Below are 27600 nucleotides of genomic sequence, written 5' to 3' on the forward strand. Positions count from 1 at the left end.
AAATAACTCAGAATGCATGAAAACCTCTCTCTGATTTGACTTCTAAGATTAAGGGTCTCATACATGAAAAAAGACCCTATTATAAAAATCAGTCAATATTAGAGTTTCTGCAGCTCCTTCTGAGCGCAACGAAAGCAGAGGTTGTGCAGCAGGGCTACAGTAGATGGTGCTGTCATGTCAGTTACAGATTATTTAACGTCAGTTCTCTGTTTGGTGTGTCATCCTGAGACCTTGCTGTGTCCTAGCCTCTCAATTTACTGCATATTGTAGCTGTTAGCCTTCAAACCATTGAACAGGGGGTTTAAATATGGATATATATGTACATTTTTGAAATATAAGAAACAATATTTGAGTTCAGTGAATTTACTTTGATCATTTTGAATACTGATTTGAATGCTGCTGCTTCACTATAATTGCACTCTGTATCTCTGCAGGTGCAGCATGACAAGCTGTCCACAAAAATATGCTCATGAGAGATCATGTAATCATGAGATAATAGTTTTGATAGAAGTCCAAGCCATCTTCAACACATGGATATCTGTAGTTTCATTTTGGAGAACATGAGCTGATATAGTGGGAGTTAATGCTGCAAGAAATCAGTTCATTTCATCTCAGATAGCTTTATTGAAATTACCACATTCAAACAGAGTATTGCCAAAGCGCTGTGTGACGCTGGCGGGAATCCAGAATAAGTGAGAAAAAAAAACATCTGTAAACTGAACAAATTGCCTGAAAGTCAACCACAGCTGCAGCAGATTCGACATCTGAACCCTGGACAAAAGTGTCTATAACCGCCAAACAACAGCATGTGTCCAAATAATGATCAAGAATCCAGATAGTAAGAATGAAACCAGAACAGAGTGGTTTTAAAAAGCATTCATCGTCCTTGGAAGTTGTCCCTTTTATTGCTTTTCAACATTATATCATGGTCAATTTAATTTGTCCTTCTTTAAAAAAAAAAAAAAACAATGTACAAAAAAACAAAAGAATACTCTTCCATATGAAGTGAAAACATCTCTGCAAAGTAATGTCAATTAGTTAAAAATATAAAATGTAAAATAAGTGGTTGTGTAAGTATTCATCTGAGTGCAGTGAATATGTCTCAAATGAATGAAATATAAAGTATGTAGAAGGTCCAGTCACTGGTGAATCACTTCTGGCTTTAACTACATCATGACGACAAAAGAACACTTCAAGCAATTCTGCAAAAAGGTTGTCAAAAAGCATAAGTCAGGGATGGATAAAAGAAAATGTCCAAGTCACTAAATATCCATTGGAGTACAGTTAATTCCTTCATTAGAAATGGAGCAAATATGTCACGTGTAAATCTGCTTAGAGCAGGTTGTCCTCAAAATCTGAGTGACTCTGCTAGAAATAAACTAGTGAGGGAGGCCACCAAGACACCTATGACTTCTCTGGAGGGGTTACAAGCATAAGCCACTGAGATTGCAGAGACTGTTCATACAAAAGCTGTTGCCTGTTCTTCACCAGTCAAAGCTTTATGTGAGACAAAGAGAAGGTCACTGTTGAAAAAGTAGTAGTTTTACTAGTTATTATCAACAATTTCAGAAAACTGAGAAAACCTGTAAATGACAGCAAAAAAAAAAAATTTAAGCTGATTTTTTTACACTGCAGGTAGAGTTGTAAAATTGGTGCAGTATGTGAAGAAAAGCAGGTAAATATCACTGTCTGTGTTGGTCCAGAGGAGGGCGCTGTTGTGTAGTGGCCCGAACAGAAGCAGAGGCCATACAAGGTGAATGAGCTCCTCAGACTGAGACCACCGTGGAAAGTGGAAAAACCAAAAGAGGCCAACTAAAGCAGCGTGGAAATGATACTTGTGAAGTGGTCGGTTTGACCGGTTTCAGTGTTATTATAATCTCTGTTTCCTAAAATCTAAGTCACTGTTTGTCTTGCTCAGCCTGACTTTGAGCCAGCAACTCACACAAAGCACATCAGAATATCAATCAGATGTATATTGGAGGCAGCCAGTTAGATCACCTCCGAGCAGTGTGTGTGTGTGTGTGTGTGTGTGTGTGTGTGTGTGTGTGTGTGTGTGTGTGTGTGTGTGTGTGTGTGTGTGTGTGTGTGTGTGTGTGTGTGTGTGTGTGTGTGTGTGGTGGGGAAGTTTAGGGCCCCTGAGAGATGAAAGGTGTGCGGCCTCTGCTCAGCTATTATCATGCAGAGACGACTGACATCCGAGTCTCGGCTGCTGCTGCTTTCAATTGAACTCCAGCTGAAAACCTACACTGAGTTGTGAGGGACGTAGACAAATCAAAGTGCCCAATTTGGGATGATACTGACAAGAAAATAGAGCCAGTTTACAGTGACTTTTCTTCGTAGGGATCTTAAAACTGGTCTTGACTTTGTTGCTCACTGAAGTGTTAATCAACTGTATGTTAAATCAGACATCCTTCCTTTTTGTTGTTTCCAGTTTTTTACGCACGAAAGATAAGAATCAAAAGAAGCTTTGGTGTTTCCAGGTTTTTACGCAAGAAGAATGAGGAACAATAACAGCCAAATGAAGTGGGTTGTTTAGGTGTTGTTATCAGACTGAAGGTAATAAACTAGACTTGCGTGGTGTTTCTGCAGCGATACTGAACCAGTTTCTTTTGTTTAAAATAAGGCAATTTCAATGAAAATTTGTAGTTGGCGATTATTTTGTTAAGTTTTGTGGTTATTTGTGAACTCGGAGACCCTCTATGTGACTTTTTGTGTCATGATCGAAAGTCAGTCTCGGGTACTTGATGAATGCTTTAAGTTTTTCGATTGTAGGGCCCCACTGAGTCTCCATTTACCCACCTTTGGCCGTGGACGCGCTCTTTTCAGAGTCACATCAAAGAGCCTCAGCGGGTTCACCGCCCACCGACCCAGCCGCAGTTTGTCTTTGACCGGGTTATGAATTGAGGGGATCTCGCTTCAACACGCCTTTTCTTTACTTTCCTGGACTTTTCGGTCACTTCTGACAGCCCGTTTGTGTCCGTGCGTAAACGTGTGTGTGCGAGCAAGGCGGAGTTATTGCGCGTCTTTTATTTTTCTCGGACCAAAGAAGAGAGGATTAGGCGATTTTCGAAGCACTCACCTTTTATTCAAACAAATTATTCACTTCAGCAAATAAGAGGAATGTGACCCATGTGAACTTTTTAAAAAGGTTTATTGAGGTTTTGCAGAACGTTCCTCCCCCATCAGTCACTCCTTTTACTTTGCGTGTATTTTACGCATAAAGTGGATTTAAATGTCCTGCGTTAATTCATATACTGGTCGTTTTAAACTTCTTAAATAAACGTTTAAACACTCTCCTGTCGGCGTTTTACACTATTTGAGGATAAACAACTGCATAATTTCCACTTGTCAGTTTGAATATACGCCCAAAACTAGATAGATACTGATTCCCTTGCCATAAATTATGGAAAAGGCATCATTTAGAATAAAATATTAGCTACAACATTTAAAAAGTGATTAAAACCATTTTGCATGAACCATCAGACCTCATTTTTGCTCATTTCTGATCCATGTGAACATCAGCGTCGCAGGTGCGCGCAGTCCTGGGTTAACATTGATTGTGTCCAATCTGATCTGCTCGCACAGACACGCGTGCTCAAAGTATGGAAGGAGGGAGGGGGGATGAAGAGGGGAGGGCAGGGGGGTCTGAGGTGAAGTGGGGGTGAGAAAAGGAGGAGTGTGTATACCAGAGAAAGAGGGGGAGATAGTGGTAGTAGTAGAGTGGTCGTGAGGGGACAGGAAGGCCATGGAACAGTCGCTTTGGAGCTCAATTAGTGTTTTAATCTCCTTTCTCAAGAGAACAACTGGATCACGCCTTTTCACCGTGTAACTTTGCTTTATTTATTTGATTTAAGTCCAGGAGGCGTGAGAGGAAGCATATAGCTCTTTGCTTAAAACCAAACTTATTCCAAACCATTTTACGCACGACTTGGAATTGGAATTTCAGCGGGCGAACTGGATTTCCTGATATATATATATATATATATATATATATATATTGTTTTTGGTTAAATACTGGTTTAATTTTTTAATTCAGAGTGAAACCACACGGGGATCACACACTCCTAATGCTTTTTGATTTACTTTTCAATGGCAGCTCTTTGATATACTGAGGCTGGGAAGAAAGAGGACAAGTGGAATTAGAGACTTGACTACGAAAATCGGTGCAAAAAACATTGAACTCGAACTCTCAGCATCGCCACGATTCAGGCCACCAAAACTCTCAAAGGCTAAGCAGGACGCATCCTCATTTTTTAAAACCCATGTCTCAACAGCAGAGCACTTCCCCCAGCACTGGCTGTGTGGCGGCGACGCGGCGGACCATGGACAACAGGCCTGTCCGGAGAAGACGAACCGGTGTCGTTCGACATCTGCTGCTGGCTGCCGCCTTCCTCTCCTGCAGCTCCCAACTGATGCTCGTGGATGCCAACTCATGGTGGTGAGTAAGTGACTGATCACTGGCGGTGCATTGATTTCTGAAAGATGAGCTCAGTGATGCGATGGAGAATAAAACGTGGATGAATTACGACCCCCATTTGGTGGCTACACCAAGAGAGCAACTGAGGGGGATAAAAGCAGAGTTTAGATTCCCAGCATGTTTCTATTTAACTGATAAGATGACAAATGGAAAATTTTGAGCACTGGCTTTTGCTTTGTGTTGCCTCATTGCGTCTCTCTGTGTGTTTTGGGGGTTAGTTTTGCGTCGTGCCGTGATCTTCCAGTCGTATGGTGGAGCAGTAGCAGTGAATGGAACAAATGTGAAGGCCCTGTCACAATATTTACCCTGGCTGAGCCCCAAATGGCACTGCATGGCGGGCTGCTGCTGTGCCTACAGGCCCGTCAATTTGCCACACTTGTTGTTCACTTACAGAAACTGCTGTGTGGCCCTTTAGAGGAAGGTGCACATAGCTCTGTGGAGGGATGCTACTGGAGCTAACCTGTCAGAATAGGAGCTTCTATGCTCACAGTGCATCAGAATGTGTCACTTCTCCTCAGCCAACCAAGTGGACCTGTAAAAGCAACACCTTTTATAGTGTCAGAAATGCATTAGGTGACACAAACCAGATCTTTGCTTATGGTTGACCTTCATACAGTTTGATATTCTTTTGTTTGGTTGATCCATTACATACAGTTAACACATTATCTGCTGCTTGTCTGTGATTGGGGACAGTGCTGTCACTAGATATGAAAGGATCTAAAAGGAATTGATAGTACCTGCAGAGGTGTTCACCAGAGAAGTCGATTTATTTCCCCTTTTATAGGCCGCCTGTTCCAATAAACCCTGTGTCTGTATTTCTTCCTCTGCTGTGCTGACCTCCACTCATACAGTAAATCACTAAGAGCCTGTGTCGCCTCTCTTAGAGCTCAACAGATATGTTTTGTTAGTGTAAATTCTGATTTAACAGGACCTCTGTCTCTCAGGTCACTGGGTCTGACCCCGATCCAGCGGCCGGAGATGTACATTATTGGAGCTCAGCCTCTCTGCAGTCAGCTGTCTGGTCTCTCCCAGGTAAGTGGACACACAAGCTGCTTTAGGTGTATTTTTCATCATCTAATGTTGTGCACATACCTCTGTCTTCAACTCGAAATCACTGCTAGAATGAAAGAAGCTAAACTGATTGTGGGGGGGTGAGTGTTTCTTGTTCCTGGTCGGATAAAAGGGTGGAGTTTCCTCTGGAAGGACCAGTAAAGCATCAAACCATTAACCAGCTAATCTCCGCTAATCGTTGCTCTGCTGCTGTGTGGTCCACAGGGTCAGAGGAAGCTGTGCCAGCTGTACCAGGACCACATGACCTACATCGGAGACGGAGCCAACACGGGCATCAAGGAGTGCCAGTACCAGTTCAGACAGAGGAGGTGGAACTGCAGCACCGTGGACAACGTGTCGGTGTTCGGACGGGTCATGCAGATCGGTGAGTTTAATGATGGATGAGGAGGAAGTTTGGCCAATTTGAGTAAAACAGCAAGTTGCAACCAGGTGTTCTTAACTTTGTGCCTTTTTATAAGTTGCTGTGTTTGGTTATTTGTTTTAAGTCTGTGCAGGCAAATACATATTGCAGTTGTTTCCAAGAACAGATTCTTCTGTTTTTGTTGAAAGGCAGCCTCATAAAGAAGAAATAATTCAAACAAAGCAACTTTAAATTTTTTACTAAACTTCTTTGAACCATACGACCCTCTATTAATCAAGAAATATCAGTCAAGTTTTAGTCAGAGTCATGTTTTTCCCTTTTCAGCAGGATGTTCAACTAGTGTTTGGATGGCTGGTGTAAATTGAGGGGATGAATGTTTCATCATAGACTGAAATAGTACCACGAATAATTATTTAGCTTCAAACTGAGGATAGTAGAGGAATGAGTGAAAAGTCTGATGTTTGTTTGTGGGCTGGCAATGTGATAAGATAGTAGAATTTGGCACATACATCAATTATATCCTGTATTAAATGTTAAATAAATGGGTGTCATGTATGAATGTATGCTCATGAGGTGGCTACATATCATATATATGTATAAAAACACACTAATAGTGGGTTACATGGTGAGGATGTGGATTTTGAGTCTTCCAAACATTTAACATCTTCTTAGTGCAGTTGAAGTACACTCATAACTCTTTAGATCATTAATAGTGAGTGAAATGGACTAGCTTTTTTGACTTTCTTTGTATGTTTTTATCATCTGCTTCCTATAAATATGCAAAATTCAGAATAACAGTTCAAGGATGACAGCATTCAGCTATATTTTCATAACATAAAGTGTCAAATTAAACTTTAATCTTGGTTCAGATTAAGCTTTTATCATTGTTCACATTAAAACTTCAATCCTAGTTCAGTCAGCTTTAATCCCTGGTTCAAATTAAACTCTGAATTTGTGTTAATCTGATTTATTGATGTCTAACTGAAATAAGGAGAAACCCGATCAGATTTCCCTTCAGTGGGCAAAAAAACCCCGTATTATTTGCAGTATTTCTAAACGTTGAGTAACATTTATTTGTGATCATTACCAAGTTGCTTTGCGCGCAACCCCGAAGGATTCAGGAACCAAATGGCACGTTGCGCAAGCGCAGTGGAACCGGTAACTTCTGGAAACAACGCGACACAGAAACAGGATCAGATAAGCAGCTACGAAAATAAACCCGTGTGATTTATGTTCAGTATCGTATTAAATATCTACTGGGAGATCAGATCCCCGGATCGATGCGTTGCGCGTCTAATTCCCAGCAGGCGATGTGGGAAACGTCTCATCAACAAGTAAGTGTCAAATCCGCTGCAGGCAGCCAGACGAGGTGTTTGCTGCTCTTCTCTGTCTCCGTCCTGCTCCAGCGTCTCTCTATTGACAGTCGGTCTCCCTGCGCGGTTATATGGAGGTGTTAGTCGGTCCATTGTCCTGCGGCTGCTCTTTTGAAATGCGCTGATGAGCTGACACCGAGCCAACACATCCGGACCTGCTATTTGAAGTGCAGCCTCATAAACCTCCGTCCTCCGCTTGTCTGGCTCTTTATGCTGAGCAGCAGCCTGACCGAGAAACTAGAAGCTCAATGAATGGATCAGTTTCTGCATCTGTACCTGCCTGTCTGACTGGCTGCTGTTGATTCCATCTGAGAGGAATGCTGTAGAGCAGGGGCCTCAAACTCATCTTATTCAGGGGCCACATTCAGCCCAATAAGATGTCAAGTGACCAGTAAAATCACAGCATAATAACCGATTAAAAAAAAAAAAAAAAAACCACACAACTCCAGAATTTTCCCTTTGTTTTATATTCACAATATTTTTTTAAGACAAGAAAGCTTTATTGTCATACACAATATACAATGAAATTCCGGATGATAAACTGTTGAAATTAAATTTAAATCTCCTTTTTTTCATTGACGTCTCTTGTAATTGTGGGATTTTTTAAAAAAAATCAGCATAATATTTTAAATAATAGTTATTATGCATGGAACATGTGTCCCACAACAACCCTGTTAGCATAACCTTTTTATCTGGTAGAAGAAGAAAACAGTGAATCACATGATACACTGGAATTAACATCATCAAACAGTTTTCCAACAGAATGGGCAGAGCAAAGCTATATCCTCTCGTCTATTTTTCATATTTTCATAAGATTGTCAGCCTTGATTAAATGTCTCACTCTACCTCATACTATCAGGATAAGACTAATTCTTTTGACTTTTTTCCATCAGTCAGTTTGTCCTCTTGGTCAGCAGTAACAGCTAGCTAAATATCTAACTTCTGCTGAGAAAAAGCTAACATTAGCATGAATTAGCAACCCTGTTACTGTGATTAGAGTAGGGTTAGCAAGCAACAAATAAAACATGGAATAAAAATGGTACCACTGATGTGTAAACTGAGCCAATCAAGCCTTTGATAGTTCATTACCTATTATTGATGAATATGCAGCAGAAAAATTGTAAAAGAGAAGGTTTATTTTTTTTTTAATTTTGAAGCCCAAGTGTCCTCCAATTCTGGCATGACCCTTGTAACAATAAGAACAGCGCACTGCAAAAATTATACAGTGGCAGATAGTGCAAACATTATGAACGATCTGAAATTCTCTAAGAAATATATAGTCTCGGTTTGGTAACATACACTGCAATACAATGCAAATACCAATTTTGCAATTTCTAAAAATGTTTTTACACTACCGTTCAAAAGTTTGGGGTCACCCAGACAATTTCATGTTTTCCATGAAAACTCCCGCTTTCATTCATGTGCTAAAATAACTGCACAAGGGTTTTCTAATCATCAATTAGCCTTTCAACACCATTAGCTAACACAATGTAGCATTAGAACACAGGAGTGATGGTTGCTGGAAATGTTCCTCTGTACCCCTATGGAGAGATTCTATTAAAAATCAGCTGTTTCCAGCTAGAATAGTCATTTATCACATTAAAATGTCTAGACTGTATTTCTGATTAATGTTATCTTAATTTTTTCAAAAACTACTTTGCTTTCAAAATAAGGACATTTCTAAGTGACCCCAAACTTTTGAACAGTAGTGTAGCTTGTCACAACAGATGCTATATTTACACAAAAAATGCACTTAATGGAGTTTTATAGAACCTTTATATGGTTAGCATTTAATGTAGGGGTTGATCGATATGGTTTTGTTTAGGGCTGACTCCGATACTGGTCATGAAGGAGACTGATAACTGATATTTAAAGGTGATATATTTGCAGTAAAACTGAAAATTCTGGAGTCAAATAGTAAAATATGGTAAACGGCAACTCAAAACTTTGTCGAAATGTCTTAATTTTTTTCCATATGCTTGATTGAAAAAGCAATTTTTGAGGATTATTGTAGAGGCTATTCAGTAACAGCAAGATCATCTTTTCCCCCATAAAACACTGAAATAATAACTCTGATAATTCAACCTCAACCTGGAAAACCCACTGAGCTCTTTGTTATTTACATGTAAATGGTGCAGTTTCAGAGCACTTAGCCTCCTACCTGTCACGCCGTCATCTTTCTCCTTGTTGATTCTTTGTGTGCGTTGAAGTGGTTTGTGTATTAATACAGAGAATAGGACATGCAGGCATGTTGTGTATTCCACCCTGAAGTGCTGTTAGTCTACAGAGGCAATAGAAAACATTAAGTGTTATGCAATCCAGGAAACTACAAAGAGAAACAGCACACAAGTTTCTGTTGTCTGTGAGGAACTAAATGCAGTGAAACCAGAGCTGATGGCCGGTAGCATCCTATTTAAGGCTCAAATTTTATATATATTCTTGATACCTTATCATTTACCTGCACTGTGGTATAAGAAAACAGTGAAAATGACGGCAAATATCTGTAAAATACTATTTTTAACTGATTTAAATGTAGTTAAACAGTGTCATTTTAAGATCACACATTGTGAAAAAACAAATTCCTATTTTTTATGCTGATTTTTCATGTGGATTTCATAGATTGGGCTTGTTTTTTCACAGTTAACATGAAAATAAACACATTTTTTTCTGTTATTATTTGTAATTTAACAAAATAGGAAGGAGGAACTTTAAAATGCCAGTTTAAAAATGTATTTATACAACTACTTTTTGGTCTTTAATAAACATAGTTTTTCTTTCAATTGTTTTTTGTAAGTTAGATTCTTGAAAATTTATTTTGAACATTTCAACCAACAAAAGAGAAAAAACAAAGGCAATGAATAACTTGCACAAAAAGGGGTGGGAAGAAGTTGAAACTTTACCCCTTCTCTTTATGAAATTGATTACAAATCTATTCTTCCTTCTTCTTCAAAATATTACCATTTATAAACAATAATAATAATAATGCATTTATACAAAGACAAAAGGACCTAACAATAGCAAAACACAACAGAAAGAAAAGACCAGTGATGATGACCAATACCTGGAAAATAATGATATTTTCACTAATTGAAATACAGTGAAACTATAATTTTATGGTCAGACATTGTTAAAGAAAGAATTCCCATTTTTAAAAGTACGGATTTTTGATGTTGACATTAATGACCGTTTTTGAACTGGTTTGCTTTAGGATCAACATGTAAATTAATACATTTTTTTCTATGATTTTACTACTTGCTGTCTGTAATTTAGCCAAAATGGAGACAATCTGCAAAATACAAGTAAATTGTTCAAAAGTACAGTTAAAAACACAAATTAACAGAAATTATTAAAGATTTCATCTGTTGGAAATGATACAATGACTGAGCAGCCTTGTACTGCACTCTCTGAGTGCTTTTCTTGTTTTGTTTAGTGAGAACCAAAATTAAATGTAGTTTGCAATGACTTAGCTGGGTGGAGGCAGAAATGGAACCAACTTGTATCACAAAATTTAAGACATCTGAATGTTGCATGTCACTAAACTAAAGTGAGAAAATCTACTTTGTAATCTGCGTGAAGTGACCCTTTAAGGTTGACTAACCAGGACAGATGCAGCCAGAGGCCAGAAACACAAGAAAACTGATCTGTTTACGTCATTAAATGCTGCACTTGTATTATGGATCACTGAGCTGCTATTTAAAGTTGTTGAGTTTAACCAGGTATTGACTAAGAGCCTCAAATCACATCTATTGTCTATTGTTAGGTGAAGGTGGGTGTGGGGCTGTTGGCTGTGAGCGAAGGGGGTTTTAACCTGGGTAGCTACCAGTGTTTCCTGTCAGTGAATGCACAAACACTCACCAAGAACCTGAGAAAATATGGGAAAATGTAAAATATATGGGAATTTCAATAGTTTAAGGAATTGGTGTCAATAGAATAAAGAAAAATAAATTAAACTTTAACAATATTATGCCTCAGTTTATCATTTACACATTAAAACTTACAGATCACAGATGATCTACAAATGCACAATACATTCAGTCACAGGCATCAAAACAACAAAAACAAGAATATTACAAAATTGAGACACAAAACAAAACCAAGAAGCAAAATGGCAAAAAATTAGACAAGAAATGAGACAAAAAGTTCTAAAGTGACAAAAGCATTGACAAATGACACAAACGAGACAAAAAACTACACAAAATAATGAATAAAGCAAAACACAAAACGACCAAAACTTGACAAACGACAAAAGTCGGACAAAAAAAGACAAAAAAATACTACAAAATATTACAAAAATGAGACAAAATGACAAAAGAACAATGAACAATCTAGTATTTTACTTGATGATCAAAACAACTTGTCATGGTCTAGAACTTATTTTAAATTTATAGTTTTACAAATTTATAATTTACAGTTAATGTCTCCTCTGTAATTTTTACACTTTACAAAGTCGTCCCGTGGGCCAGATTGGACCCTCTGGTGGGCTGGTTTTGGCCGCATGTTTGACACCCCTACTTAAAGGTGTCCTTTACACTGTGTGTGTTGTCTTTTCTCCATCAGGCTCCAGGGAAACGGCCTTCACCTACGCCATCAGTGCAGCCGGTGTGGTCAACGCCATCAGCCGGGCGTGCCGTGAAGGTGAACTCTCTACTTGTGGCTGCAGCCGAGCCGCCCGACCCCGAGATCTGCCGCGTGATTGGCTGTGGGGCGGCTGTGGCGATAACGTGCACTACGGCTACAGATTTGCTAGAGAGTTCGTAGATGCCAGGGAGAGGGAGAAGAATTACCCCCGAGGTTCACCTGAACACGCCCGGACGCTGATGAACCTGCATAATAATGAAGCAGGGAGACAGGTACGCACACTTTTATGTTTTTATCTTAGCAAAAACGATAATCAGTGTGACACATTCTGATGTTCAGTAAAGGAAATGTCTCTTCTTCTTGACCCTGCACTACATCTGTATGCCTGTTAGGAATGTGAGTGAGCTGAGGTGGCCCCTGATCGCCTGACCCGGCAGTATTTGCAAGGGTGTGAGTGGGTTATTTATTGGGAGGGTCCAAATGGTATAACTGTTAGCGCCCTTGGAGTCTGGCTGGGTCACCAGGTCAACACACATTCCTCCGCAGTAACACACAGCCACACATGCACATATAGACACATGTATAAATCCAACAACCCAGCAGATAAGAATGCTTATTTACTGTACAATGAGATTTTACAGTGAAGCTTGGAGAAATTGTTCCAGAAAACAAAAACAGATAGACTGACAGGTGGTATGGTGTGATTTTACTGTTTCTTATACACTGTAAAAAAAATAAATGTTTTTAACTGCTTTTTTTAAATCAATGTACAGATAGTTGCTGGTATTTGAAAGAAAAATTATGTACATTAAGGATTAAAAATATTAATTTCTTTCAAAATGTTATTTTACAGGTTTTACCCAATAGAGATAGTGTCTAGTAAAAGCACAGAAAAAAGTATTAGCTTACATAGTAACTGTAAAAACAAAGGCTAAAACTGTAAATGTCCAAATCAAAAATCTATATTTTTATTTCCACTTACTTTTACAATGTTTGACTGTAAAACCGCACTATTTTTACAGTATTTAAATCAGCAAATTATTCTTATATTGCAGATAGTTGGTAAAGAAAAAGAAAAAAAGGAATATTTAGAATTATAAAATGGTTATTTTTTTATTTTACAGATTATTTTTTCCAATTTTTAAAAATACAGGTAATACCACAGAAAATTACGGAAAAAATAACTTTTTTTGCCAAATAATAATTTTTTCACATTGTTTGACCAAAAAATTACATAGTTTTACTATATTTAACTATGCTGAAATGTTATTTGAAAAGATAATATCACATAAAAATGGAGGAAAAAATAAAACATTTAGTTTTTTCCAAATAATATATTTTTCACACTGTATGACCTTGACTTTATGTAGTTTTACTGTATTTAACTATGCTAAAATATTATTCTTGTACAAGTATTTGCTGTTGTTTTTCCCTATTTTTAACATTTTTGGAACATTATAGTATTTCAACATTTTCAGCATATTTTCAACATATTTTTCTGGCACACTCATTGCAAGATTTCCTCAGTTTAAACTGTAAATATCCAACTTACAAATCAGTATTTTTATTTTCACTGACTTTTACAATGTTTGGCTGTAAAGCCACGCTATTTTTACAGTATTTAAACCAGCACAATTTTCTTATATTACAGATAGTTGATGTTGCTTGAAAGAAAAAACATGTGTATTTAGAATTATAAAATGGACTTTTTAAAATTATCATTAGTTTACAGATTTTTCCTGTTTTAAAAATACAGATAATATCACATAAAATTGAAGGAAAAAATAAAACATTTCTTTTTTTTTTCAAAGGATTAATTTTTTTCACATTGTGTGACCAAAAAATTACACAGTTTAACTAAAATATTATTCTTCTGCATGTATTTGCTGTTGTTTTTTCCCCCATTTTTCCTGTTTTACAGCATTTTCAATATATTTTTCGGGCACAATTGCTGCCAGATTTTCTCTTTTTTTGTTTGTTTTTCAGTTCCACTCTGCTTGCTGTAAATTATGACCAGGAACTAAAATTGTTTGTGAATGCTCTCAGGTTATAAGAACCACTAAAAGACTCCTCTCATCTTTGATATACACACACACACACACTTTCCTCGTTAGAGCTCATTCTGGTACACTTTGGATAGAGTTAGAAACACTTTGTTTAAGCTGATTACAAGACAGAGTCGCTACATGTGTGTGCAGCTCGGTTTGATTTGTGTGAGAGACAGTGAGCCTAGTTTTGTGCGAACGTGTGTGTCAGAGGTCAGAGGTGAGGGTCTGGAGAGGTTGTGTTTCTGCTGAGGGTCCCATTGGGGCCATAGAGGAGTGTATGAGTGAAAGATCTACTGCTGCTGCCGCTTCGTATGAACACACACACAGACACACACACACACACACACACACACACACACACACACACACACACACACACACACACACACACACACACACACACACACACACACAGCTAGCTAGCATACACACCGATTTTGAATGACTTTTCCTCCTGTGGCCCGTTTGATCCTCTGCTTTCATTGTTGCCTGTCCATCGGAACGGAAGAGAGGAGCAGAGAGAGATGAAAAGGGGGGAGAGCAGGAGAGAGGAAGACAGTTTCTCCCCTCTTTTTTAACCGTCTCCCTCCACCTTTCTCCCTCTTTCTTTCGTGGACACGCTGGTTTGTCCTAAGCGGGATTTGTCTTGCTTGGTTGAACAAGGCAAACTGCAGGGCTTTTGTAGAGGTGACAGGGGCGTGCCGCTGGGTGTGTGTGTCCGTGTGTGTGTGTGTCCATGTGTGTGTGTTAACGCTCAGCTTCATTTGATTTGTGTGAACGGCGGACAACGTGGTCGTCTGTGTACAAGCGTCTGGAGACAGAGACGCAGGGTGAAGGATGGACCTCCGTCACACTCCCCCGACTCTCAAAGACACTGCACAACACACACACACACACACACACACACACACACACACACACACACACACACACACACACACACACACACACACACACACACACACACACACACACACACACAAATCAAATGAGGCAGCGCTCGTTTCACAGACACCAAAACAGCTCGATGTGCATTCCCAGTCTGAAGACAATAACAGGCCGCCTCTGCTCTGAACATACAAGATCATTTTCAGCCAATCTGTCAAGCCGTCACTCACTTGTTGCAACACCGACTCGCCTGAACAGTGTCGGTTTCAGAAATAAAATAACAACCCCAAAAAAACAGCATGTGCACTGGAATGTGGCGCTTAAAATGCACTTTAAATCAGGGAAATATCATCACTTTCTGCACTGATTAAGACCCTGTATGTTTCCAAAGACACCACATGTGAGCGATACCACTTGAATGTGCACAACTAACCCTAACCATTGCCTAGAAAATCACAATTTAGGTTTAAATATTTCATCCAACATAAGTGTACAAAGAGAAGTCTCAAATAACAGTGTGCACAAGTAGATAGAGTGAATGTATAGATATGTTTTACACATTTTTACTTATGGTCAAGAGTCTAAAAACCATCAGGGTTGCATGATATTGGAAAAATTTGATGCAGATTTATTTTTTTCCCCGACAACAATTTTCAGTCTTAAATGTTTTTTGTGGGGGAGCGCATCTGAATCAAAAGCAAAAAAAATCATTTTAAAAATGCAGTTCTGGAACATTTCTCCTGTGGTGTCACACTACTGTTTTGCTATGGATGGCATTAAGATCTGGCATTGCACTCGCTTTCTTGTGCAGATTTAAATGGTCAAATTAGTTGTGTTCCCTTGTGTGTTGATAATTACAAGACCCTGCTGACAAAGTGCCTATTTTTGGTCAGCATTATCCTTTCTGTAGCTGTTTTGAAACTAAAATATTGCTTTTCAGTGTTTCTCTCCAGTTTTTCATTAATTTTGCTGTGCACATTTAGACGCAACAAGGTCTATGTATTGCAATTAAATCAAAAAATATATTGGAGTAAATTTTGTGTATCAGACAGACTTCTCTTATAGACATGTCATGGTAAATGAGAACCGTGTGAGTTTTTTTTGTATTGAGCAGCACAAAAGTGTTTAAGTGAGTTTTCACAAAAGTCAGGACAGTTGTGCACATTACAGTGCAGTGGCTGAAATCATGAGGTCGTTCCAGAATTGGAGGACATTTGGGCTTCAAAATATTTGAAAAATAAACCCTCTCTTTTACAATTTTCTGCCTCATATTTGTCAATAATAGGTAATAAACTATCAAAAGCTTGATTGGCTCAGTTTACACATCAATGGTACCATTTTTATTCCATGTTTTATGTGTTGTTTGCTAACCCTACTATAACCACAGTAACAGGGTTGCTAATCCATGCTAATGCTAGCTTTTTCTCAGCAGTAGAAGCTGGATATTTAGCTAGCTGTTACTGTTGACCAAGAGGACAAACTGACTGACAGAGAAAAGTTTAAAAAAAAATGTTATGAAAATATGAAAAATAGAAGAGAGAGCATAGCTTTGCTCTATACATTCTTTTGGAAAACTGTTTGATGATGTTAATTCCAGCGTTTCATGTGATTCACTGTTTTCTTCTTCTACCAGCTATAAAGGTTATGCTAACAGGGTTGTTATGGGGCACAAGTTCCATACATAATAATTATTATTTAAAATATCGTGTTGATTAAAAAATGTCCCCACAATGACAAGAGACATCAATAAAAAAAATAATACCAAAAAAGGTTTAATTTTCATTTATTTTATTTGAGATTCAATTAGGTCATCAAGGTTATGGGACAAGAGAAAAATGACATTTTAGAAGGAACTCCAGACTTCTTTGGAATTTTAAAAATATTTCCAAACATTCTTTTCTCGTATTTTTTTTAGATTTGATCTCAGGACAAGTAAATTTACACAACAACTGCATATTTTGTACATGGATTATTTGAAATTTGATGGGTAAAATGTCCTCTAGATCTGGAATGACCTACATATTGTGCAACATTAGAAGAAATATGATTTTAAACCTAATTTTGTTAGAGTAGATCTCAAATAACATTCAACCTGAACCTGCCAACAGTAGAGCAACATGCTGTGAGTGGGAGAAGATGCAAAAACAAATGCATTCGATCCATTTTCACAGAATCAAAGCAAATGTCAAAAACTAAATTTAGTAACTGCATCATTCATTTCCAAGAAGAACCAGAAAAAAGTGACTTTTCCGCCGTCTTTACTCCTCATTCGCGGTTTGTCCTGTCGCAAAGGGTGGGCTATGTTCTCCATTTCTATCTTTTTCTGTTCCCGACTCTCTAAGCGCGCACACACACACACACACACACACACACACACACACACACACACACACACACACACACACACACTCGGCTCCTCACCCTTTAACCCTGTCTGAGCAGAACCTATTGTCTCTGACACAGTGACCGTGTCTCTACCACGGATGACTGACCGTGTGTTCATCAGGTCCAGCAGGCTCGACCCTCCAAAGAGCTCAGTATGACGCAGGACACACACATGCAAGGTTTTGATTTGGCAGTGAGAGACTACTGGCAGCTCAAGAAGCGTTTCTATAGCACCGTTTATGCAAAGAACGAGGCTAGAAGTGCTGGTTGTAACACAGAAAGAGTGGTAGAATATTGAAAAGAGTGATTAGTGCAGAGTAACACTAATATCCTTGTTATGAGAGCTACCATTTATCATGTTGCATCGCCAATTTCCTGATGATAGTAAACTTCTCATAAAGCCCACAGTCGGGGATCTTAGCGAACACGAGGGCTCGTAAAACAGCAAGAAATCCTGAAATATGATGATTTTCTTCCATTAGTGTGTTACAATGTTAGAAAGAAGTCTTTTTATTTGTGCTATTTTGCATGTTTTAATGAGAAAATATCCAAAACAGAGTCACAAAAGAAGCTTTTCCTCTTCTACAAAATGTCATTGTCCCCATCATTCCGAGGGTCACGGGGGTCGAGTCTCAGGATTGGAGGGTGCCGAGTGCTATGCCTGCTGGGTAGTAAAGTAGAGGAGGGGCAGCCGGGGTGGGAGGTGGGGGATGTGGGGGTTAACAGAGGTGAGAAGGTAATTGAGATCAGGCAGCGAGGGGAGACAGAGTGATGGGTTTCATTTGTGTGAGGGCGAATTGGGGGGAAATGAGGAATGAGGAGGGATTGATTCAGCAGGTAAAGTGTTTCAGAGGCGACACGATGCACATGAATAGTGACAGGACATGATGTAACTCATGACTGTGTGTGTTTAGGAGGAGGAGGTTCATGGAATTTATTTATTACTCCGCCAAGGAATGCAGCAGAGTTATGTGACGATCAGTGTTGGTTTGTCTGTTTGTCACACAACATTACTCAAAAATGGACCAACGGATTTGGATGAAATTTTCAGGGAAGGTCAGAAATGACACAAGGACCAAGTGATTAGGCTTTGGCAATGATGTGGCTTGTAGTCTGGATCCACAGATCGTTCAAAATTTCTGTGTCATTGCCAGATAGCGGCATGCTGTCACTGTAACTATGACAACAAGTGAACAATATGTCAGCTGCCTGCTGAGGATCACTCCTACAAATCGACCACTGCTGACCAGGAATTTTCTAAAGATTTCGTCTGTCGGAAATGATACGACTCAGCAGCCTTGGTGGAGTAATGCGCTCTCTGAGTACTTTTCTTGGTAAATGATGTTCAGCTGGTGAAGCGCTCCCCCTAAAGCTCATTGATGCTTTTTTTCTTCTTCTTTCTCTTCTTGAAAGCATTTGGAAAATGACTTTGTAGACATGAACAGTAGAGTCCAGCTAATACTGAATTTTTGGGGCAGATGCAAATGCCAATTTCGCAATTTTTAAAAATGTTTTTACACTACCATTCAAAAGTTTGGGGTCACCCAGGTAATTTCATGTTTTCCATGAAAACTCACACTTTTCTTCATGTGCTAACATAACTGTACAAGGGTTTTCTAGTCATCAATTAGCCTTTCAACACCATTAGCTAACACAATGTAGCATTAGAACACAGGAGTGATGGTTGCTGGAAATGTTCCTCTGTACCCCTATGGAGATATTCCATTAAAAATCATCTGTTTCCAGCTAGAATAGTCATTTACCACATTAACAATGTCTAGACTGTATTTCTGATTCATTTAATACTTTTCTTGCCAGAATATGGACATTTCTAAGTGACCCCAAACTTTTGAACTAAAGTGTACATCAGTCAAGTTTGTTTATAGAAAATAGTGATATATATGTGAGTGTAATATTGAGAAGGAAAGACTGCAAACTACACTGTGAAAGCTACATTTTTACAGATTTTTCTCCTTTTGTTAAATAAGGCAATTAGTGAAATAACAGAAAACAACATTATCATGTTAACTGTAGAAACTTCCACATCAAAGATCTGTATTTTTATTAATAACAGTTTGTTGTTTTACACGTTTGATGATACAATTACAGTATTTATGCTGTATTTAAATCAGCAAAAAATAACATTATTTTACAGATATTTGTCATTTCTAAGAAGAAAATATCTATATTTGCAATTGAAAAACAGTAGAATACTTTTAAGTTTTTTACAGATTCTCATTTTTGTTAAATTACATATATACAGAAAAAAAGATTTACTTGTTGACAGAAAATCTATGTTTACATACATTTTTTTAAACAAATACTAACATGTTCTTTTACAATGTGTGACTGTAAAATTACAGTTTCACTGTATTTAAGTCTACTAATAATGTCATTATTATAGAGATATTTGCTGTTTTTGTTTGTCTATTTTTTGTTGCACTCTAGCTGCTAGATTTTTTACAGTATAGCTAGCAACTTAGTGTGAAGCCACCGCTTGACTCTGCATCACCATCTGCTTATAAGAAAGAACAATACAATGTTGCCATACTTCAAAGAGGAAATTATGTTTACATGATGTTTGGAGTTATTTATGTGATGTTCATATTTAGAATTACTTGATTTAAAGCTCAAGTTATGTCATTTTCCTTTATAGTATGGCCTCTTTGACATCATAGATGTTGAATTACTCACGCAAATAAGCTATAATTCAGTTCAAATGTTTAGTTTTCTATATAGGAGTTATTTGGGGAAAGTCCATTTACAGTAGAGTCACATCTCCACTAGTTAACAGCAGCTCTTCTATTCTGAGTCAGCTATTTGTTTTACTTTGGTGGAGTCGTATTTACAGCTGTGTCAGAACACCATATATGGATTTCTGCTTTTCTATTTCACTTTAGTTTATCTATTTCACCACACAATATGACAGATGACCCATGTATTGCTGTATAAAGGTAATTTAGGCGGAGATTCACACTGGAAATATAGCAGCACACAGCTGGCACATCTGGATTTAGTGTCTCTTTTGCATTTTATTCATTTTAATATGGCAGCAATGACCTTAAAAAGGGGTTTAGTGAGAAATAACCTTTAACTATATATAAATCAAGTGGTAAAGCATGTAGGATGAAGACAAGTGCTTCAGTACATCTCTGTGCTAAATAATAAGAAGGGGCAGTTGCGAGTATTCACCGGTAGATGGCAGCAGTGGAGCAGCAAATACAAATCGACAACACAACTTACAAGTTAGAGGGATTTAAAATGCTGGTTTGTGACAGAATGATTGTTTTTCTTTAATGTTCTTATTATGATGTTGTTTAATTTGAATAGGATCATGCTATTTTCAAGACAGGCTACAAAAATGTAACATTTTACAGCCTGGTTCTTACACAAATGTTTATTTCTAAGCCTAAAAGCACTACTGACTTGGAGGAAAAATAAGTTTTAACAAGTATTATACAGATTTTCCTGTTGTATTAGTTACAGATAATTTCTAATAAAATTACAGGAAAAAAACACAGTAATTTACATGTTGACTTTATAAGCTTGAGGGTTTTAAACTGCTGGCTTGCAGCAGAATGGTTGTTTTTCTTTAATGTTTTTATTATTTTGTTTTAATGGGATCATTTGATTTTTTTAAAAAAAATGCTACAAAAATCTAGCATTCTGACACTTTATGACATTTATTTTATTTATCTTATTTCTTAGCTCTATTTATTATAGTGACTTTTAAAATTTATGCTTTTATCCTGGTTTTCATCCCAGAAATTGCTTTTATTTCCCTAAGTTTTTTTATTGTGTTTTGTTTTTATTTATCTTGATCTTATTTATTTTATCTTATCTTTTTACTTATCCTTGCTGCTATATTGGTGAATGGCGGAAACACTGAGCACCTTTTTGTCTTGTCACTCGATCAAGTACCTGCCTGTCAGGTTCATTGTGTGTTTTGTAACAGAATGCCAAATTTAATCATTTTTTCTGCAAAACAAATCTACCCATGGGTATAAATAAGATAACCTTGAACACAAATGCTTCGTTCTGTGCCTAAAAGCACAACTGACTTGGAAGTGAACTGCTGCTATTTTAATTGAGAGTTTGACATGACTGTTGCTATTATATCTCCAAATAAGAAAAAATATCTGTGAATATAGTCTTAAATAATATAACTCAACATAAAGAGAAGAGTGACAAGTATCAGGGAGGAGTTGTTCAGTTTATTTAGTTTATTTCAGTGTATATAGTTGAAATTTATTGAGGAAAAAGTGTGTTTTTATGTTGAAATGAGACGTGGACCAACCCAGTGAGTGAACGCATGTATGTCTGTGTGTTTCTGTCACGCCACCAGGCCGTCTACAACCTTGCTAATGTGGCCTGTAAGTGTCACGGAGTCTCAGGTTCCTGCAGTCTGAAGACCTGCTGGCTCCAGCTGGCCGACTTCAGACGTGTTGGAGAATCCCTGAAAGAGAAATACGACAGCGCAGCAGCCATGAGGATTGGACGCAAGGTACGGAATCCATATCTCGTGCATCTAGCAGCAGAAAAATAACTCTACATGTTACACTAACAGGCTGCACAGTGGCAGCGAGAAGATCCCTGGTTCGTGCCCCTGCTTTCCGGGGATCTTTCTGCATGGAGTTTGCATGTTCTCCCTGTGCATGCTTGGGTTTTTGTCGGATACTCTGGCTTCCTCCCACAGTCCAAAAACATGCTGAGGTTAATTGGTGGTTCTAAATTGTCCATAGGTGGTGAATGTCAGTGTGATTGTTTGTCTCTAATGGAGCCCTGTGATAGATTGCTGACCTTTGTCACCTGTCTAAGTCAGCTGGGATAGACTCCAGCCTCACACGACCCTAATGAGGATTAAGCGGTGTATAGATAATGGATGAATGTATGGATGTTCACCAATAACTGTCTGTTTACCCCACCAGGGAAAGCTGGAGCTGGTAGACAAGCGCTTCAACACTCCAACCCCCGAGGACATGGTCTACATCGACCCCAGCCCGGACTACTGCCTCCGCAACGAGACCACCGGCTCGCTGGGCACTCAGGGCCGCCTCTGCAACAAAACCTCGGAGGGGATGGACGGCTGCGAGCTGATGTGCTGCGGCCGAGGATACGACCAGTTCAAGACCTACAAGCACGAGCGCTGCCACTGCAAGTTCCACTGGTGCTGCTACGTCAAGTGCAAACGCTGCACGACACTCGTGGACCAGTTCGTGTGCAAATAGCATCGCTGGTGGACGCCGGGATGACGGAAGAGGGATGAAAGCAGCGGAGAGGGGAGGAGGTGACGACGGAGGTTGAAGGAGGTGACAGAAAGGTGGCTTTTTTTTCCAGGGTTTTGTTCAGGATATGACACACATTTCATTTTCTGTCCATTTTCCTCGTCGCCTTGTCTTTCACATCAAGAAAAAAAGCTTTCAAAAACAAATCTGCTGCCACTTTTTGAGCAGAGAAGGCAACTCTGATTTCTGTTTTCCCGCCCTCAATCATCACTGCTTTCACGTATGATATCCTGATCCCAATCATGAAGGAAGAAAGAACCAAAGAAGGACACATAGGGATGAACGGACCCGCAGGAGGAACAACTGGATCCTTTAAAGGGAGGACGCATGAGACTAGTGGGAGATGAAGAAATGAGCGACGAAATAAATATATAATAAAATAATAAATAAGCATACAAGCAACTTTGATTGTTATTTAAAGAGACTTGAGCAAGACAGCAGTTTTGGGCCCATTAAGAACTATGTATTTTGGAATCTCCCAGTCCTTTTGGAGTGTGGAGCCTCAGTGGTGCCATCACATGCGTTTTAATGAACTTTTGACCTTTGGAGAGAGATTCTGGCTAAAGTTGTGCTAAAATTGCCACGTGTACTGTTAATACCATACAAGAAATGCAGAATAGTGAGACAATAGAGGAGGTGTCATCTATTAGGGGTATAAATTCAAAGAAAAATTAATTGGAAAGACAAAATAAGATGTTTTTTTTGACACAACTGTAGATTTCTGTTTAAAAATCCACACATCACCTTGAGGCCATAAAGGACAACAGCGACCCCTCCATTTATCTCCATGTCACCGCTGCTCTTACTGGTATTACCGGAGCAGATTCCCAGCGACCTGACAAGTGTGTCTGCGCAGGTTAATGAGGCTTTTTGCCGGTTGTGGCCATCTTGACACCGCGGCTGTTTAAACAAGCAGCTCACACCGGCGGCTTCGGCTCTGTAACCTTCATGTGACAGTGAAGTGAACAAAACATCCATTAGCGAGATTAATGTGCTGTATCTGCCTTAATGAAGCTGCACTGAGAGACACCAGTGGACATCTTCATCTCATCATGTTACGCAATGTGTTAACAGACCTGCAACGTCGATTTTTGCCGCCGTTTTGTAATTCTTTTGTTTCATAATTTTGTTTTGGTTGACTAATCCGAATGATAGCTGATGACAAACAAGACAACCGAAGAGGACTGAACATGTTGTGGAACAAAAATCTGAAAGGACTGCAATTTATTACGTGCTACTTTAAGAAAAAACAACAACAGTGGATCGAAAAAGAAATTTTATTTTATTATTGTTTTTCATTCTCTGTTTTCTATGTTTTATACATGAGTATTATTGTGTATTCTTTTGATAAACTAGTCTTTGAAAATCTGTTTTTGAGCTCTTTTTTTAGATAAAGTCTGATCCGGGCCAAGATTTTTCACTCTGTCCTACCATGACAACTACAGACTCGTCTTTGTCATTGAATCTGTTTTGGAAAAGGAAAGGAATTAAGTAATACAGTAGAAGAGATAGAAATACACTGCTGCCATTGATAACAGAGGGACAAGTATGTAAAAAACAACTGAGATCTTGGAAATTGCAAAGAGGAAAAAAGACTGAACTTCACTTATTCTGGAGGAACGGTTGCCAATTACCTCTTCTGAATGTTTCATATTTTCTTCATACATGATCAATTGTATGATTTTTTAAAAAAAGTTTAAATTCTTTGAAATTGCTTAAAAATGGGACAAACATGGGCCTTTTCCCTTGTTCTTAACATTTTTTCTTGCAGGATTGAAGATCTCAGCTGAAAAATACATTGAATCTGGAATTAATCTTCACATTTACACTCAGATTAATCTCAAACGGCACCAAATAAACAACTATGTGTGCATCCATCTCGATCATATCAGTATTACAGTAGCCTAAAGACATGAGCGGATAACTAGAATTTTTTCATGTCACCTTGTGTTTATATGAATGTATTGTTTTCTTACATAAAAAGTAAAATATTATGTATGTTCGTAAACTTGTGCACCGTCTTCTTGGCCTTCGGGGTGTTACTTGTTCGTAGTGGATTTGGTGATTAATTGTGTTTGGTCCTTCCTGCTTTTGCTCGTTATTTTCTCTGATTTCTGTTTTATTTTCTCGCTCCTCCTCCAGACTTTTGAACCCATCAGATGGCTAAACAGCTTTACCCACAGACTCCTGTTTTGCTCCATGCTCGGGCTGAACAGTATATTGTTTATATTGGAGGACTGCAATGTAAAGTCAAACAAATTAACCGAAACTCATCATGCAGCGACTAATTCGTTGTACGATACAAACAAAAAACTTATTTACCACACCTAATCTACTCTGATTCAGTTTTCTCAACTTTGTTGGCACGACTTTTTTGACATGTGCACAGCAAAATGAGCAAGGGACAGGGGGAAAAAAACACTGAAAAATGAAGATTTTGTTGCAAAAAGAATTGTAGTATCAGTTGTATGGAAGTATATCAGCTGCAGAAAGGATCATGTTGATCAAAAACAGTTACTCTATCTGTAGTGTTGGCACGACTAACTCATTTGACTATTTAAAACTGCACCACAAAACTCTGTCTGATGCAAATCTGAATGCCATCCAAAGCAAATAACTTTTTTATGGATGCCTTTGGCAGAGTTGTGTCATGTGAGAAATCTTCCAATTGGCTTTTTTCCACATTTTTTGAAATAATTTTTGTTTTTGATGCAGATGTGCTGCCCTACAAAATCACCCAATCCTTCTAGGTTGATTAAATCTTTCCATTTTCAAGTAATTTGGTGAAAATTCCTGCATTTTTTTTCATATTGCAGTATAAGCCACAGAAAAAAAAAACTCAGTGACAGTTTTTTCCCAATATTCTGTAGCCCTGCCTGTATTCTTAAATCATTAAAGCTGGATCGTCCCTATCTTCTTTACAGTAGCAGCAGGTTGACTTCATCTTGTCCTTCTGTCTATAAAATGCTCCAGCAGCTTTGCTCAACAGCCTCTTACGGCTTTTAGTGCTGAATGTCAAGCACACAGTCATGGCTGCAGGTCCGTACAGTGACCTAACTAACAATCCCATTACTTTTAGCGGCTCACGAGTAATTGGATTAGACCACTGACCAGAACAGCATGACCAGCCTACAACACTGTCTCTGTGTAATCACCTGACAGGAGACTGTGTGAGAGATGTTCTCTTTTCATTATAGACCAACTGCTGCTGCTGCTGCTGCTGATTACTGCTCTGAAATCTGGTATCAGTGTGTTCATTTTGCACTTTTAGCTGTGAATGCGTTGAATGTCACTCCATACTGTATTTAATGAAGATTAGCCCAGTGAAAGTGTAACTTGATGGCCTGCTAACCCATTTCACCTGACAGCCATCTGCTGCAGAAATCTCTAACACAAACAAATTAGTGAGGTTTCTGTCTTCTCTGAGGCCTTTTCTTCTCATTCGCAGCTATGTTTTTTATCTTGTGCTTTTTTAATGCACTGTTCATGAAGAGGAAAGAGTAGAGATGCTGCACTGAGGATGTTCACGTCAGTCTATCTGCAGTTTTTGTGCCTTAAGTTAGTCTTGTATATTTTGCACCTTCTCTGGGACAAAAACATGGAGAGAAGCTTTTTGCTTTTCTTCCTGTTTAAAGCCAATGTATTGCAGAATCCACCTAGTAGGAAGACTCTCACATTTATATTCACATTTACTTCCAGTCTTCACCCTTAAATTTATCTCTGGACCAAGAAGAAACATCTGTCTGCTGCTGTCTTTAAAGGCCAAAAGTGTCATCTGCTGACAAACACCATCACGGTGTTTAAGTAAGGCCTTAATGACACTGAAGTCCTGCAGGACCTTTTAGTGTTCAACCACCAGCTGGCTAATGATGTAGCCTAACCAGTTTAGTGGCATCCTTTGCTCTCCTCGCAGTTACATTAGAGGAAGAATGGCTCGTGCAATTTATCTTAACATCTTCTCTCATTCGGTGTCTTTTCTCTGAGCTGTTCTGACATTGAAGAATGAGATCATTTCCTCTACAACCTGTTCTCTCTACATGTTGGAGCAGGAGAGGAGGAGTTGGACGCTCTGGTTTCTCCTCCTCCAGTGTCCAGCGGGGGGAAAGCTGTCAAGGATGGAAAGCAGAATAGACAGAAATAGCATTTAATGGGCAAAAATCAAAAGATCTTTGGTTGTACGGTACGATTTGTTCCCTAAAAGAAGCCATTCATAGTTTAAATGCCAGTAACAAAGTTATTTTTGATATAAGGGTATTTCACAATGCTGTCTTGCTGAGAAATGGCTGCTTTTGATGGTTTTACTGAAGCTGTACGTAATGCCTGAAGCAAACTGTACAGTGGGCTCTTGCATGTGTTGCTTAGCCAGCAGCTGTTGTAGCTGAGACATCTGCAGGCAAATTCTCTGATCTGGATTAGCTGAATTGAAGAAGACACAACCTCTTTTTTTGTCTGCACACACTCAAAAGTCTGTGTATTTGAGTCGGCTGCTCCGTTTCTGCCGCCCCCCCCCCCCCCCCCCCCCCCCCCCCAGTTTTCTGACACACAAGAAGCTCAAAGAACATGTCAAACACAAATGCTCATCCACTTATCCATAAGCTCATTCATCCATATGCTTTCTACAAGCTTTGGTCGGCGCAGAATGGATCCCAGAGTCTCAGTAAACCAGAATATCTAATCTTCTTGGGAGAGTCCTGGAGACGTGGTAAATGTACTGTGAGTTGGAAGTTCAATTCCCACATCAATGCTGTTTTTTTTTCTTCCTAATTGATGTCTTCTGTTTATTGCCACCCCACCAACCTGCAGCCGGCAGCTAACTGAGTGCACATGCAGCATGTTATGTATGGTGGCACTTTCTGTTATTGCCAGTGTGAAAGGGAAACACCTGAAACCTCTTGCACAAGTAATATATAAATATTCAACTCAAAAAGCAAAAAAAACCCTACATTTTTGGGCTCCATATCAAAGGCTTATTGATGGCTTCACTTATTTTTTTTGTAAAGATTATGCAGTCTGTGGTTGGTAATCAGACAAAATGTACATCAAAGGTGACCTACTGTGGTGTTTAGAAGAAAAATAACGCATGCAAACTGCAAAAAAAACATTAAGAATTTATACGTGTGAAAAAAATTATTAA

The 27600-nt window shown here is 38.7% G+C and overlaps 1 protein-coding gene across 7 annotated transcripts in view; it reads left to right on the forward strand.

Annotated features, from left to right (window-relative positions):
* The window catches only part of wnt5b (wingless-type MMTV integration site family, member 5b), a 110974-nt gene extending 86500 nt beyond the window's left edge, over positions 1–24474 (forward strand). For 4 of the 7 annotated variants that reach the window (XM_055006538.1, XM_055006536.1, XM_055006539.1 and 1 more), the window contains 6 exons: positions 4278–4438; positions 5422–5509; positions 5753–5912; positions 11840–12132; positions 21527–21685; positions 22110–24474. In XM_055006538.1, coding sequence (XP_054862513.1) covers positions 4278–4438; positions 5422–5509; positions 5753–5912; positions 11840–12132; positions 21527–21685; positions 22110–22409 — 1161 coding nt within the window. In that variant the 3' untranslated portion in view covers positions 22410–24474. Of the gene's footprint in view, positions 1–4274; positions 4439–5421; positions 5510–5752; positions 5913–11839; positions 12133–21526; positions 21686–22109 lie in introns of all 7 variants that reach the window. The other 3 variants (XM_035951956.2, XM_023278300.3, XM_035951955.2) reach the window with 1 other exon arrangement.
* The last annotated feature ends 3126 nt before the right edge of the window (positions 24475–27600 follow it).

This window comes from Amphiprion ocellaris, chromosome 21 (assembly GCF_022539595.1).
Source record: "Amphiprion ocellaris isolate individual 3 ecotype Okinawa chromosome 21, ASM2253959v1, whole genome shotgun sequence".
NCBI classification, from domain to species: Eukaryota; Metazoa; Chordata; class Actinopteri; family Pomacentridae; genus Amphiprion; species Amphiprion ocellaris.